Below are 17,117 nucleotides of genomic sequence, written 5' to 3'. Positions count from 1 at the left end.
AAAAACAACAACATAAATAACAACAACAATAATAATACTCAGTATTAATCATTATGTTTGACAGTGACACAAATCAGGAAGGTTAAGTCTTGTCTCTCACCTGACGTTTTGTACTGATGTCACATCAACAACAATCACACGTGTGTCTGCTATATGAACACATGCTAAATTTACATGAACACATTCTGTTCAGGTCTGTTCTGACACAGGTCAGACCTGAAAACATCAGAAGTTATTTGTGTTGTTCATGCTGTCTTGAATAACAGGACTCAGGTGTGTTGTACTAGCCTGCTGGGCTAACACAACCGCAATGACTCGCTTTAAGTTTGGCCATCACAACCACTTTATTGTATATTTGTTCCATTTGTTTTCTACTGGCTGCATTTCCCTGCTTTTTGGGCTTCAAGCTGAGCTCAGTCAGTGTGATGCCCGATTGGACCTAACCTTTACTGATACGTATTTTCAGAACGCATGAAGATGCGCTGCCTGCTGACGATGAGCTGCACAGTGGTGACTCTAGTCAAGGTGGTAGTGAGACATCATGCACCGTTGCTTCTCTTTCTTTTCCCTAACACACTGAGGGTTCCATACTTTTCATCTATATTTTAGAAGCTGCATTCTAACCCTTGATTTGCCTGACCATTAGTGGAGCTGCGTAGAAAATATCCTTGCTTTTTGTCCTGGTAGGGGTCGCCACAGCATGTCATCCTTTTTCGTTTTTAGATAATTAATAATAATAATAATAATAATAATAATAATCTATACTTTATTTATCCCTCTTGGGGAAATTCTTTTTACACTGACACTCACACATGTATATATATGTTTTAATTACACACATGGGTTAGAGGTTACAGGCCCCTGAACACAGCACACACTAGGGGCCTGTAGGCATGCAATTAGTAAGAGAGGATAGTGATACAACAGAGGTGGAGTGACGGGTCGCGCACGAGGGTCGCGCCCCAATGAGCATCTTGTAGGGGGGACAGCGCCTTGCTCAAGGGCGCCTTGGCAGTGGCTGGGAGGTGAGCTGACACCTCCCACGATCAGCTCACACTCCGGGATGTTCTGGCGGGAGCGGGATTTGAACCCCCGATGGCTGGGCGATCCTGTCTTCAAGACGATGGCTCTACCGCTGAGCCACTGCCGCCCAATTCTCATATTTGTTTGGAAAAGTTTTCTAGGCCAGATTCCCTTCCTACCACAACCCTCTACATTCACTCAGGCTTAGGAGTGGCCTACAGTTGACACTGGGTTGTACCCTGTTAGGCTGCAGAGGAGCTTTGGAGATGAAATGCAATAAAAACTAAATCATCCGTGAATCAAATCTCTCACCTGTAGCAAGACCTTGTTTCCGTCGTAGTCCTCCGTCTGCCAGCGGGCCTCACTGATTGGGCTGCAGGGATGGGGCAGCAGGGGCACCAGGGCCCCGACATCTCGTACTCTCACCTCCATAATGGCTGACTCCAGCGCCACTGGATTTTGACCACGTGGAAGCCTCTTGAAGGACAGCTGGATCTCCATATCCGGGTTAGAATAAACCACAAAAAAGCAGAAGTCCTCTTTTTTCTGGGCCACCCTCCGCTGGAGCAACAGCCTGTAAAGTCTCACCATGTCCACATAATTCTCAGATCGGCAATAAATAGTAAATCGCACTATTTCCTTCCCATAATGAACCTGTCGCACAGCCCAGAGTGGCGTGCCAGGAGACAGTGTGAAGAAGTCTTGACTGCATGGCGCCAGCGGCAGCATCCGCCGGCCGTTGCTGACCTTTTCAGTGTGGTGATATTGCCAAGGCGGCCTCTGCAAAGCGTGATGCAGCTTCAATATGTGTTCCTTACCACCAAATGCCTCTTGGAGGAAGAGAATGACCGCCATGGCCGGCTGGCAGGTTGCACTGAGGCTTCTGTTTGGGTGGTGCTTTGTCTGGGGCTGCTGGGTGACAGAACCCCGTTCTGAGACTCTGAAGAGCTGCAACTCTGGGTGAAGCCATGCCAGCACAGCATCAGCCGCATCCTGCAGGAAGTGGCCTTTGCCAGGGTCGGCAATGAGATGGACGCAAACCAAGAAGGGATCCTGGAGCTCCCCATTGGATAATTCACCTCCTCACACAACAGCATCAAGACAAGGTCAGGAAGGGTTGAAAGGGCAGGAGAAAAAATGGGGTGAGGAGGGCATGGGAAAAGAAGAACAGATTATTGTCAGCATGATGACTTTAACAAAATCAAAATAGTCATATTACAATTTACTTGATTTCTTTCTGGAATATTTTGGCATGAAACCTACAGTAATTACTTAAAGATACTGATCTCCAGTGAAAGCAAATAGCTGCCCACCTTGAGTCAGGATATATTTAAAATTTCTGTTTTTTTTTCTTCAGTGTTGCCAGGCAACTTTTTTTCATGTAACCTGGAGGTAACTGTTGTGGGATTATACACATCAAATCAAGCTGATTATAGGACACAAACCTCTTTACAGCAGAGCTGTTCCTGTCTTTTAATCTCCTGACATCCTTGTTCAGGTTTTCCTTTCTTTCACTTTTCTCCCACAGATCTCATATTCCCCTCTTCCTCCATTTCACTCATCCAGATTTTTCTCCACCTTCCACAAAACTTTAAGGTTTACCTTTCTCCCTCCTCCATCCCTCTCATCTCTCCATTTTTCAGCAGCCCACTGGAAAGGCTAATTAGTGCCATTAGGTAAATACTGAAGCCCAAAGGAGTTTTTTAGCCCCCAGCGGAAGCATTGCATTCATGTTTAGCCTTCACCTAAACCCCTGAACTGAACACTTGCCACCTCACTACGGGAACAGTAATTTTCCAATTGAAATGTGCCAAACTATAGTCTAATACATCCACTGTTCATTCACTTTCTACCTTCTCATCTCCATTTCTTATTTTTTCTGTTTGGAGAAAGTTTCCTATGGTCTTTATCGGACTTCTCAGGGGTCTTGTCCCATTTTGGCCTGGCTTTATGAAAAGACAGTCTTCTTGTCCTTGGCACAGCACACTGCTTGGCCGTTGCCACAATCCCTCCATTAAATCAAAAGGCCAAACAGAGACAGGTTCAGTTTCAGAGTCCCATTGGCCTTTGCTAAAGGACAGTTTCTACTCAATCAAAAAAAGGTAACATTTTCTAAATGTTAAGCTGTTACAAGACAGCTTTACTGATAGGTTGCCATTAGATATGATAACAAAGACAGGTCAGGGTCCAGAAGGCTACAGAGATAGGGATCAGGACTTGAAACATTTAAGATATTTAGAAAAAATATGGAATGATTTAAAATGTTGAGAGCTGGACCACTATTACAACTTCTATTTGGATGCTACAGATGATTAAAATTAGACAAATGTGAATATCAAGATGGTATTATTTGGAAGACCTTGCCATTGGGGCAACAGTGGCTGAGTCCACAGGGACTTGGCTTATAAACCAGAGGGTGGCCGGTTAAATGTCCAGGGTTAAACTTAGCATGTGGTGTAAAGTGACAGCTGGAAAGCTGCCAATTCATCTCTTGGGCACTGCAGACATCCCCACGAGCAAGGCATCAAACTTCAAACTGCTTCCAGGGCACCTCTATTTGGCTGCCCTTCATGCCACCATCTCTTCCCAAAGTTGCATATTTTGGCTTTTAGTGTGTGACAAGTAGAGTCAGACTTCACAAAATAGATTTCCGCTCACGCCCAGCCACCTGAGAGTGTGAGCTGACAGTGGGAGGTGTCAGGAGCAATGGCGAGGTGCCCTTGAAGCAAGGCGCCGTCCCCCTTTAAAGCTGCACCTCCAGGAAGGAGCTGCCCGCCAATCTACCACCCGCTGCATGTCTACAGGCCCCCTTGTGTGTGCTACAGGGGCCTGTACACACTAACATGCATGCATACGTTTGATTGAAGAATTACTAACGACAGTATGTTCTTAATTTCCATCAGCAAAACACTTGATGTCAACCAGCATGGATGGATTTGTCAATGTGGATCTAGAGTTTTTAGCCTACAGCTTTACCCGTTCAGTTTGTATGATTGTCCTTAATGCCAGAGGGAGGACCAAGGGTTTGCACGTCTATACGTTTAATACTAAAGCTGTGATCAGCTCTAATGCAATTTGTTCCATGTACTTTCCCTGCTACTGATGTGGCGGTCAATCATCTCTTGTGTGCTCCCCTCAGATGGATGCAATCTGAACTGATGAAGATCCACAGTGGAGGACTGAAATCCTGGCTTTCTGTCTACATTGCTCCAACAGGACTTGGGTGCAGCTGATGAGGACTGACCGACTGAACTGACCAGTGTAACTCCTTTGGTCTGCTTTGGGGATTGGTAGTCCTGTTCCCAGATCTTCATTAAAGGTAGGCTTGGGTAAAGGTGAGCACCCAGCCCAGCAGCCCTGAGCGGATACTATCTGACTTAAATTCGGAAAGTCCTGTAATCTGACTTGAATTGTTCAATTCACTGAATTTATTCTAGCTTCGCATGTGATTATAAAGGCATCAGAAACAAGAACGAATGTCCTCATGTGGATTAGTTTGTCTCGAGAGATTACTAGAGCAGGATAGACACAGATCTACTGCTGGTTTAAGCTGGATGTTTGGACACACACACACACACACTGGGCACCACTCTCATTAATGACTGCTTAATCCCATTAGAATAAATGCCCATCTCTCTGACATGTAACCGGTACGAGGATACCAATGGGATCTTTAAGAGTATTTACTGGACAACACACTGGGCTCTCACACACACACACGCACGCACGCACGCACGCACGCACACACACACACACACACACACACACACACACACACACACAGAATCTTGTCACAGTGTTCTTTTTCCAAGCAACAACAGGAATTAGGACCAATATCCATCAATTCCATCCTAATGAAATTGAAGAAAACCAATGGAACAAAGCAGAAATAAGGACATATCAGCATTCTTTCTTCATCTATCCATTGCTTTCATCCTAAGACTTATTTTCTGCCCACATGCGTGCTATAGTTTCATCTCCAGTAAAGGTGTTCTACTTTTCTGGTGCCAAGTTTCTCTGCTTCACCTCTTCAGCTTTCATGTTGTCTTTGTTTTCCACTTGACCGCATCCATTTACAGTTCAGTGACTCTGAAACAGAGACTGAATTAAGTTTGGATGAAGATCGCCACAGACTCAGAGCTATGCACTTATTTAGTTTGGTCTTATCACTTTCCAGTCAGCCTGTGTGCTTGTATTGGATCCAATACCAGACCGAAAAACATAGGTAGGACTGAATGATGATTGGGTTGGAAGTTCAGAGTTTCAAAGAAGTTCTTGAACATCAAAAAAATTATCTCTGTGTTCAAGAATGCTAATGCCAACGTTGATAAGTACACTGCCAACAAAACTGTCTGCAGTAAATCTTCGATGTACCAGCTGCTCGACATACAAGTTGTTCGAGATATGACCCGTCGCTCTGTCCATATTTTTGTTCGATATACGAGTGAAACCCGAGATACGAGTCATGCTTCAGGACACCACCACTAGTAGCTGGATGGATACAACAACAGCTGAGACAGGATCTTGTTCTTTCCAACGTGTTGGGGGATGTGTATACAACATCAGCTTAGGCCAGATCTCGTTCTTTGCCACGTGTTGGCAGATGGATACAACAACAGCTGAGACTGGATCTTGTTCTTTACCACTTGTTCATGGATGTATACAACATCAGTTTAGACCAGATTTCATTCTCGTTGGTGGAGTACAGACGCAGCTCTTGTGTTCTCATGACTTTTGCGTCACTTGTCATTCTTTATAATTGTTTAAGTAACTAATATACAATTAATTATACGCAGATAAAGTCTGCATGTCTGTTGGTTAACAAAAAGATGTTTTTAAAAAAATAATTTTGGAGGACAATACACTTTCTACTGTATAATTAAGGCTATTGTATTATTATCTGAGGTTCTGAGGTATTATGTGAGGTTTTACTGTATTATTATCTGAGGTTCTACTATATCATTATCAGAGGTACTACTACTGAGGTTTTCCTGTGCTATTGTCTGACGTACTAATAATGATTCCTGGGAGGTTAATAAGTGCAGTGATGTGTGACTGTTCGCCAATCCAGATGAAGTTCTGTTGGGGCCTTGGTCAGTGTAATGGGTCAGCAGCCTCAGTTGCCATGGGTAACCCCTGTCCCCCAGCAAAAAAACCATCAAACTCTCCTGTAACGTATAGTAGATTCATTAGAGTGGATTAAACCAGGGGTGTCAAACTCCTCTTCAGAGGGCCACATTAGCATAACGGATGTCCTCAAAGGGCCAGATGCAACTAATAAATGTAACTAGACGTAACTTAATATAAAATAAACATAACTATTCCTTGATGTTAAATAACTAAATTTATTACTTATTCAAGTTACAAACATGTAACATGTTTTGCGCATTGCTCTGTTATAACATAAATCCTTTTAATTTGTGGGAAATGCAGTTTTTGCTCAAAGCACACTCACTTTTGACCTATTTATTTTAACCTTTCATGCACTCTCGGGCCACATAAAATGAAATGGTGGGCCGCATTTGGCCCCCGGGCCTTGAGTTTGCCACGTGCATTAAATGATGGAGACAAGTGAATTATTGTGCAAATCTTTAGGTTACTGACAACGCTACAGTTGCTCAGGTAAGATTCACCATATATCTGAGTCATGAACCCACCCAGACCACTTTGCCTTCACATCACAAATGTAGTCTGCAGCATCACTTATGATCTGGATAGATGTTAGTTTATCTTTAACATGTTGAAACATAGTCACTCTACATGTTCTGCACATTTATGCTGTGACTGGACTTCCTGTTCACACCATCAGCTTAATTATGTGAGGGAGACTTGATGGGAATGTGGGTACATCTATGCAGCCAATGACATTGGGAAATCCTAAAATATATTAAAATTATTAATCCAAGTCTGAGGTTGCAGCACAATGTCATTGGGGCGGCAGTGGCTCAGCGGTAGAGCCATCGTCTTGAAGACAGGATCGCCCAGCCATCGGGGGTTCGAATCCTGCTCCCGCCAGAACATCCCCCAGAGTGTGAGCTGATCGTGGGAGGTGTCGGCTCACCTCCCAGCCACTGCCGAGGCGCCCTTGAGCAAGGCGCCGTCCCCCCTACAAGATGCTAATTGGGGCGCGACCCTCGTGCGCGACCCATCACTCCACCTCCGGTGTATCACTGTATGTCTTCTCTTACTAATTGCATGCCTACAGGCCCCTAGTGTGTGCTGTGTTCAGGGGCCTGTAACCTCTAACCCACGTGTGTAATTAACACATATATATACATGTGTGAGTGTGAGTGTAAAAAGAATTTCCCCAAGAGGGATAATTAAAGTATTTATTATTATTATTATTATTATTATTATTATTAAGAGAATATAATTAATTCATCAGATTTCTACATCATTCACCTGCAATCCTGTGGAACTTCTTGATGATTGTCGTGGGTTTATCTCCAGGGAAATTGACAAAGTAGGCTAAAAGCCGTTTCAAGGAGAGGTGCACTGAACATCTCCTACATTGTACAGAAAACTGTTTGCAAAGAAAAAGAAAACTAAATGCAGCGCTACACACAGTACCTGCTGGAATATGAGGACATATTTGATTTGTTATGCTGCAAGTGTGAGGATGGATTAGATCATGGATGTGTATGATGGATTGGAACCTGAACCGGTACCAATCTTAAAGATAACTGTCTGGATATGACGCGACATCTGAACGCGATACAAAACTATTTAATTAAATATTTAATAGGCAGGCTGTCTCATTTAAAAACTGTTCTTATAACGCACCTCTTTTCGCTGATGTTTGACAACATCTAAAGTGTTGATTTTGTATATTATCACACATTATTTTAATTATTTTGATTTTTTTTTCTGTTCTTAAATTATTTTAGTGGATTTTTGATATTTTATTTAATCACGTTATGTTCATTGTTTTAATGGTGCATCTCTTGTGTTTATTTATTGAGTGATGCACTTCGGAAACCTTGTGTTTACTTAAATTGTGCTATAGAGAAAGTGGATTGGATTGGATTAGATTCTTTATGAGTTAATGCTGAACCTTCACCGATGGGATCCTCAAACAGACATGCCATGTTTGTATCTAAAATATCTCTAAAATACAGAGGTTTTTATTAAACCAAACTACAATAAAACTGACAAAAACCAGAAAATGAAACGGTGTGAGTGGCTGTGAAAGGGGGCGGAGTCAGAGGAAACCCTGGCTTTGTGGAATAAAACCTGCTCCCAACCAGGTTAGCTCCAGAGATTCTATGGTAACAAACGCAAAGGTTTAGTTACCTCAGTTCTTAAAACAGGTCAGGGTTACTCCTCTGACTCTGGGTTAAGTTATCTCCCTAGTTAATATTGACTGCATAGGCCACATTTAGCAAAGCAATATCTAAGCTGAATACATTGCGGTTGAATAGAGTACAAGTACAAGTACAAGTACATTCTACACAGGCATACATAGCGATGTCATAATTTCTAGTATTATATTGGTGTTATATTTTTTGATATAATGCCAACAAAAGTTCAGAAGAATTTTGCCATTTTCACTAATCTGATTCCAGCAATGTTCTCACTGTGGCCACTGTTCTTCATCAGAACCAGAAGTCATGTCATTTCTACACAGGAGCTTGCAGGTGATTGACTGAAAGGGTTTTATGATCATTAACCTCCATCACGTTGACTGTGATCATTAAAAGACTGACAGAGTGAAGGTTCTACCTGGACCTGTTGAGGAATGAAGAGGTTTGTGTGTTTGTGTCTGAGCTCTTAATCCACTGGACCTGATGTGACTGTGCTGCCTGCATACACACTCATACATGTGTCCAACCAGTCAGGCCTGTGTTCTCTAATGCTTGCAGACCTTCACGTTTGCTCTGTGTTTAAGTGTTAACACACAACACATGGCCACTGCTATGATGACGTGAAGTAAAGCTGCAGTCTGCCAGCGGCCCCGACACATATGAGAGTGATTAGAACCAGCTCAACTCAGGCCTCGCAGCGTGTTCGTGTGGTAGAAGTCATGTAGCTGAGCTTTCACTAGCCTGGACCTCAGTGTAAGTCAAAACATCTCAAAGTGGAAATTTAAGACGTGGGCCCCTTTCAGTCGTCTGATGAAAAGAAAAGAAAAAGCAGGTTCCAACACTCACTTTGATTTTGCCAACAAAAATTAAATGCCTTGACGATATTTCTGTATGTTCTGTTATATATTTACTTTGATTTCAGAATGTCAAAGCCTAAAGTCTCACTCTGACTCAAATTCAGAACCTTGTCTGTGTCTACTTCCTGAACGAGGACCTTGCTGCACACGTAAAACGCTCTTTTTGGGTAATTGAATCAGAAAAATAGCAATAACAAGAATTAGCTATAGGGGGTAACCCGGTGGGTTTCAAAAGATTGTTTTCTCATGTGAGCTCATGAGAAAACAACCCTGCCTCTCATTGGATTCATTCATTTAGTCAGTGTTTTCTCCATGAGCTTTCAAAGCTATTTTAAATTTCTTGTAGCACAAAGCTCATTTTGTAAATTGTTATCATTAAGGAAGAATATGCTGCAGGGTGTCGCCACCTAACCTTTGACAAGTACTTATCATGCATGACAGATCCAATCAGGATGGATATGGATCCTCTCAGCACCACTATCTCATTCAAAAATATCAAAAACCAGGATGCCGACAGTGGCAGTGCCAAGCTAAAGCTACAAAGTGGAAGTCCACAGTCCAGTGGGTTTTCACTCACTGGTAACACAGAAGTGGAATAATCTCATGTGAAACACGTGATTAAATCCTGTGTGCAAAAATTTGCACTAGAGCACATCCCGATGCAACAGCTCCATGTGGCTTGGGAATATAAAAAATTAATATCCAACTGAAGCGTATTTTGTTCATGTTCATTTTATTATTGAAGTTGTAAATTGGAAAAGTGTGACCTTGAAACACTGAAATAAAATTGTATTTTACTATTATTTTTCATCACTCAAAATATGCTGGCCAAAAGTCGGTAGAAGCAGACGTCCCATTAACCACGTAACAAATATTTATGCAGATTTTTTCAAACTTATTTTTCATTGTTCAGTGAAATATTGCTCTTTTTCAATTTATTTTTTAAATTCAGGTGAAGACTTCAATCTGCCCTGACAGGCAGGCCATAGTCTGTCGTCTGGGCAGTGATACAGGAACCAGTGTTTGCTTCTTCGCCGTGGTCTACATGGGAAGCAGTATCAGAATCATCAACACCAATGGACTCAACAAGCTGATCAGGACAGGACACTGTGTAGGCTGTGGTGGAGGACTCTGAACAAACATGTATGCTTGCGTATTTACTAACTAGAGTTTGCTCTTAATTTCCCTTCGGGGACCACATCAGTATATAAAATAAAAAAAATTGTTATTCATCATGGATAACCCTGATCACCCTCTCCTCCACGCACTGGAAAGACAGTGGAGCTCCTTCTCCAACTGACTGCTACAGCTCCACTGTCCAAGGGACTGTTGGGAATGCATTTTGTTGGGGATCTATTTTGTGGAAATAACCACAAAATGTATCCGGTTACGCAAACATAGCGCAATGCTTAGTCCTTGTCTACTACATAATTTTCTGAACAACAGTACAGAGCATGCACAACATAGATAACTGATAAACTCGAGGCTGAGTCAGGCTGCTGGTGAGCTCATCCCAAAAGGAGAACTAAACGTAGACATCATAACGATCGTGGTCAATGAACATTCTGATCGTGAGCTCATCCTTCAAGGCGAACCTATCGCAGACACCATAAAGATCATGGTCAATGAACATTCTGATGGTGAGCTCATCGCTCAAGGAGAGCCTAACCCAAACACTATAAAGATCACGTTCAATGAACATTCAAGGCTCTTCTCCAGAAGTTTGTTGCTACGTCTGCTGAAGAGCCCAGCACTGTGTCTTCACCAACTTTGTAAACTTTGTTTGGACTTCAATTTGTCTCATCATTGAAGATACACCTCTCAACCGAGCTTAAAGAACCAAAGAGGGTTTTGTTCAGACTAAAACCCTAACAGGACCGATACAGGAAGTAATTCCTGCAACAAGCCATCATCCTGGACAACAGCTCTAACACATCAAAGTCCCACCACAGTCTGATATGTAGATATGATTTATAATTAAGTCCTGTGTATTCGGAGTTCCACATTAATAACTTTATATTTGTTATACCAGGGTATTATTATTGATCTAACATGGACCTTTTCCCACCTATCTTCATTTTCTTTTATGCTTATTCTCCAAGTTTGTTTGTCTAAATGCTGTTGCAACATGTGAATTTCCCAGTTTGGGATCATTGAATTACTGTACATCTGTCTACAGGTAGTCGTCGACTTACGACCGCGATTGGGCCCGACAGATTGGTCGTAATTCGACTTGGTCGTAAATCGACTCTTAAGTAAAAATTCAATCCAGCAGCGCTGGTTCTTGGCTGGGGGTCGTCCGGATCGTCAGCTGGGGCAGCGTGTGGGTTGGTGGGAGCGGGAGACGATCTTTTCATAATCATTGTGAGCTTTGTCTGAATTGTTCGTTTCTTTTTCTCCTCATAAATTTCACGATATGGACGGAAAGCGTCGTTTGCCATCCGTTCAATCCTTGCAAATGTTTCTATGTTCTATGTCCATTTCTTCAAAGTGTGCACGGAGTTTATTAACAGGGAAAAGCCTTCTGACAAGCCTTTGGTGGTGAACATTTTTTCTGTTTCCTCCTCTTCTTTCTCTGCTTCTCTTCTTTCTTCTTCTTCCACTCTTTCTTCTTCCAGCGCGATCAGTTCTTCTTACAGCGCGAAGTGGGCTGTAAGTAGTGGGTAGTAGTGAAGTAGTGGGCTGGGCTATTGATCTCACAGTGTGACTGAACAGCGTGTGTGCTGCGTGGTGACTGAAGAGAGCGCGGGAGCCTCAGAGCGTGAGTACTGTGGCTGGAGGGAATGCCCGCGTTGCCCGGACATTGTGGTCGTAAAGTCGGTCGGTCGTAAGTTGCATTGGTCGTAAGTCGACGACTACCTGTATCTATATCTCCATCTACAAGCTCCAAAAGCCAAAGGCGATATAAGATATAAGGACGACGACTCACAATACTTTGTCTGCTACGTAGATAAGTTCAGCTCTTTACCTTGTGCTCAGTGTGTTGTTTTATTTATCATTCTAAGAGTTAAAAATGTGTTCATTACCTAAACTAACATAATTTTCTCTGTAGCACATCATGGATGTCACAAGCAACACACAAAGCATAAAGATAAAACACAACATATACAGGTTTTCATCATTTTAGAGTGGATTCATCTGTTTTCTTTTTCATGGAAGCTGAGTCGAATGCCCCTGAGTGCTGCAAGTTGCCGACCCTAACTAGTGCAGATGTACCATCCATCCATCTTCAACCGCTTATCCGTATTGGGGTCGCGGGGCCAGCATCTTCAACAGGGAGCCCCAAACTTCCCTTTCCCTGTCCACATCCACCAGCTCTAACTGGGGGATCCCAAGGTGTTCCCCGGCCAGTGTTGAGATATAATCCCTCCACCTGGTCCTGGGTCTGCCCCGAGGCCTCCTTCCACTTCCCTAGGGAGGCATCCCGGGGGCATCCGCACCAGATGCCCAAACCACCTCAGCTGACTCCTTTCCACGCGAAGGAGCAGCAGCTCTACTCTGAGACCCTCGCGAATAGCAGTGTTTCTCACCCCATCTCTAAGGGAGACACCAGCTATCCGCCTGAGAAAGCCCATTTCCCCCACTTGTATCCGTGATCTCATTAATGTAGCCACAAGGGGACACAAGCCAGTGTCTTATTGTGCCGGTCCCAACCCCGGATAAATACAGAGGGTTGTGTCAGGAAGAGCATCCGGCGTAAAACTTTTGCCAAATCAAAGATGTGAATCAAACCTAAGAAGAAGAAGAAGAAGAAGTATCCGTGATCTCATTCTTTTGGTCATGACCCATCGCTCATGACTATAGGTGAGGGTAGGAACAAATATTGAACAGTAGATAGAAAGCTTTGCCTCTCTACTTAGCTCCCTCTTTGTGACAACAGTACAGTAAAGCAACTGCAATACCGCTCCTGCTGCCCCAATTCTCCATCCAATCTCACGCTTCATCGTTCCCTCACTTGTGAACAGGACCCCAAGATACTTAAACTCCTTCACTTGTGGAAGGACATCAATCCCCACTGGGAGAAGGCAGTCCACCACCTTCCTGCTAAGGATCATGGCCTCAGATTTGGAGGTGCTGATCTTTATCCCCGACGCTTAACACTTAGCTGCAAACTGGACCAGTGAGTTCTGCAGGTCACAGGCCAATGATGCAAACAGGACCACATCATCTGCAAAAAGCAGCGATGCAATCCTCAGCCCACAAACTGGAAACCATACTCGCCTTGATATCCTGTCCATGAAAATCACGAAGAGAATTGGTGACAAAGAGCAGTCCTGGCGAACGCCAACAGACACTTCGAACAAGTCCAACTTACTACCGAGAACCTGAACACAGCTCTCACTTTGGGCGTACAGGGATTGGATGGCCCTGAGGAGAGGCCCCCATCACCCCATACTCCCGCAGTACCTCCCACAGTATATCCTTGGGGACCCGATCGTACGCCTTCTCCAAGTCTACAAAACACATATAAACTGGATTGGCATACTCCAAAGACCCAGGATCCCTGCGACAGTAAAAAGCTGGTCCATTGTTCCACAGTTCCATTCAGATGATGACTTTGTTTCACATGAGCTGTAGAACACACATCACTGATAACACTAGAACGATACGGTGTGTTCCTAGTTCACCCGAACTACTCGTTTGGGCATACCAGATCTATCCAAAGGTTTCCTCCGCCAACAGACCCAACTCACCACTAGGTGGTGATCAGTTGACAGCTCTGCCCCTCTCTTCACCCAAGTGTCCAGAACAAAAGTCAGATGATACGATCACAAAATAGATCATTGACCTCAGACCCAGGGTGTTCAGGTACCAGGTACACTTATGAGCATCCTTGTGTTCGAACATGGTGTTAGTTATGAGCAATCCGTGACTAGCACAGAAGTCCAACAACATAACGGCGCTCGGGTTTAGATTAGAGAGGCCATTCCTCCCAATCACGCCCCTCCAGTTGTCTCCATCATTGCCGTGTGCATTGAAGTCCCCCGGGAGAACAATGGAAGCTCCTACAGGGATCCCGTCAAGGACCACTTTAGGGAATCAAAGAAGGCAGAATACTCTGAGCTGCTATGTGGTGCACACACACAAATAACAGTCAGAGTTTTCCCTCCCACAGCCTTAAGGCAGAGGCGACCCTGTCATCCACCGAGGTCAACTCCAACACAGTGGTGGTCAGCCGGCGGCTTTTGAGTATCCCCACACTCGCCCTGCGCCTCACACCTGAGGCAACTTCAGAGTAAAACAAGGTCCATCCCCTAACCAGGAGTTTGGATCCAGTACCGAGGCTATGCGAGGAGGTAAGCCCCATCAGATCCAACTGGTAACGATCCACCTCTAATACAAGGTTCGGCTCCTTCCCCACCAGTGAGCTGACATTCCACGTCCCCAAAGCCAGCTTTTGCCGGCCGGGTCTGGTCCATCGTGACCCACTGTGTCGTCACTTCTACCCATATGGCAGCGCACCCGACCCCATCGATCTGCACTGCGGGTGGTGGGTCCACAGAGGTTTACACGTGTACCAACATTTAATAATCTCATCCATATTCACATTTCCACCAAGATGGTGAAGTGACTCATTCTGCTTGTTGCAGGTTATATCCAAACCAGAGAGGTTCTCCTGGAACTTTGAAGGGATTCTGTGTTCTATTTCACATTTACATAACGGGACTGAGGGCCAGTCACAACAGTTGCACATGACATTCTATCAAGGGTAGTCATAGCAGATGATCACATTTTTGCCAAGTCCACCACCCGATTCGACTTCTACCTCTTCTGGAAGATCTAGATGTTTGACTTCATACTGAGGGAATGTTCAGCCTTGGAAGTGTTTGCAGTCTCCAAATGCTCTTGTTCTAACCATTTTTTATCTGCAAGAACTCCTAAGAGAAATATGTGGTGCTTCAGCCACTAAGTGCTCCACCATATTCAACCTGGACGTGGTGATCATAGCTGTTCGTTGTTTGGTGCTAAGCAGATGACTGTGTAGCATCTTTAAAGGCTTCTGTGAACTGTACCATGAGAAACCAGACAAACAATGAGCTGCAAGCCTGTAAACATCGTCAGAGGCTCAGATTCAGTTGCAAATCATCTAGTTCCGTTCAAATGATGGCTTTGTTTTCACATGAGCTGTGGAACACACATCACTGATAACACTAGAGCAACATGGTGTGTACATGAACATTCAAATGAATGAAACATGATATTTTGAAGTAAATTACAGCTTCAGGAAGTTGAATAACAAATCTTAAACATGATGATGAATCAGAGACTAATATGAGTAACAAATGCAATAAATTCAAACAGAGAAGCCTCTCCTTCCTAGCTTCAATCCACAGCTTCTGGTCTCAAACGGAAGGATTAGATTAGTCAGATTACCACAAACCCATGGGGACAGATTAAAGGAGAGGCTTAGTGTGGAGACAAAAGCCAGTCGACAAAGCTCATCCAAATTTGAGCGTGTCATGTGGCCGTCGCTGTCTGAGCAGACCTGAGACCAGATGAGACTCAGTAGGTGACAAGGCACTAATGGGTCTACTTAACATCACTGTTCTGCTCAATCATCTGGCTTGAACCAATTGTTCTGGAGCTCAGAGTCAAACGCAACACATTTTTTCCTCTGCAACTAATTAATGACTGCAGTGATGGGGAATGCAGCGAGAATGTACTCTATCAAGAGGAGGCCTCAATGAAACTGACTGCAGGTCTGCTCCAAAGAAACCACCAACTAGCAGCTGACAGCAAGACAGGTCAGGAGGAACTGCAGCCAGTCATGCAAAACTGATTCTGGAGGATCACACTGGAAACTCTTCAATTTGACAACACCACACAGTACAGTGGAAACAGAACTGCTGTGTTTGTGTTAGTGTCAGTGACTGTTTCAATCCATGTTCTACCAAAACACAACAGGGAGACTAAACACTAACCCCCCCCAACACAAAGAATCCAGTTTAACCTCAGATAATAATACAGTAGAACTTCAGATAATAATACAGTAGAACCTCAAATAATCCAGAAGAACCTTAGATAATACAGTAGAACCTCAGAAAAAGATTTGTTGTGTCCATCCGCCAACACGTGGAAAAGAAAGATCGGGTGTCAACTGATGTTGTATCCACCCACCAATACGTGGAAAAGAAATACATCCGGTCTCAGCTGATGTTGTATCATTGGATCACTTTGCGAACACGCAACATTCATTTTACCTCAAGAAAGTAGTGCATCCCTGGGATGCTCTTCAAGAAAAATTTGTGCATCCCAACATAGATAGATATATACTTTAATGATCCCAAGGGAAATCAAAGACATACAATGGAGCAGACGAAAACCTGCGGCTAGCTTGCACATGCGCAGTCTTGAACTGTGCATGCGTGACATGACATGAAGTTCACGCATGACATGAGTAATAAGAGAATATAGGTAGAAGTATGCAAGGATTGAGTTTTGCCAATAGTAACTGAAGTAACTGAAGTCATTATTATTGGGCCTAAGCATCTTAGAGATGATCTCTCTAACATGGCAATTCACTTAGATAGCATTGCTCTATCCTCCATCAATGAAGTCAGGAACTTGGGAGTGATTTTTGATGAAGATCTGTCCTTTGATTCTCATATCAAGTCTGTATCAGGGACAGCCTTCTTTCACTTGCGAAATATTGCTAAAGTTAGAAATTTCTTATCCTTTAAAGATGCAGAAAAAATCATTTATGCCTTTGTTACTTCTAGATTGGATTACTGCAATTCCTTATTATCGGGCTATTCTAACTCCTCTGTTAGGGCTCTACGGTTAGTTCAGAATGCAGCTGCCCGCTTACTGACTCAAACTGGGAGGAGAGAACACATCTCTCCTGTCCTAGCGTCACTTCATTGGCTCTCGATTAATTATAGAATACACTTCAAACTCCTTATGATTACATACAAAGCTCTCCACTCTAAGG

The 17,117-nt window shown here is 43.6% G+C and overlaps 1 protein-coding gene across 5 annotated transcripts in view; it reads right to left on the bottom strand.

The window, feature by feature from the left end:
- Positions 1-17,117, bottom strand: part of LOC137604601 (protein FAM124A) — a 49,115-nt gene that overhangs the window by 9,804 nt on the left and 22,194 nt on the right. For 4 of the 5 annotated variants that reach the window (XM_068328450.1, XM_068328451.1, XM_068328452.1 and 1 more), the window contains one exon: positions 1,336-2,102. In XM_068328450.1, coding sequence (XP_068184551.1) covers positions 1,336-2,102 — 767 coding nt within the window. Of the gene's footprint in view, positions 1-1,335; positions 2,106-17,117 lie in introns of all 5 variants that reach the window. The other variant, XM_068328449.1, reaches the window with a different exon arrangement.

This window comes from Antennarius striatus, chromosome 12, assembly GCF_040054535.1.
Source record: "Antennarius striatus isolate MH-2024 chromosome 12, ASM4005453v1, whole genome shotgun sequence".
NCBI lineage: Eukaryota > Metazoa > Chordata > Actinopteri > Lophiiformes > Antennariidae > Antennarius > Antennarius striatus.
This window is presented reverse-complemented; position numbering and strand designations above follow the sequence as displayed.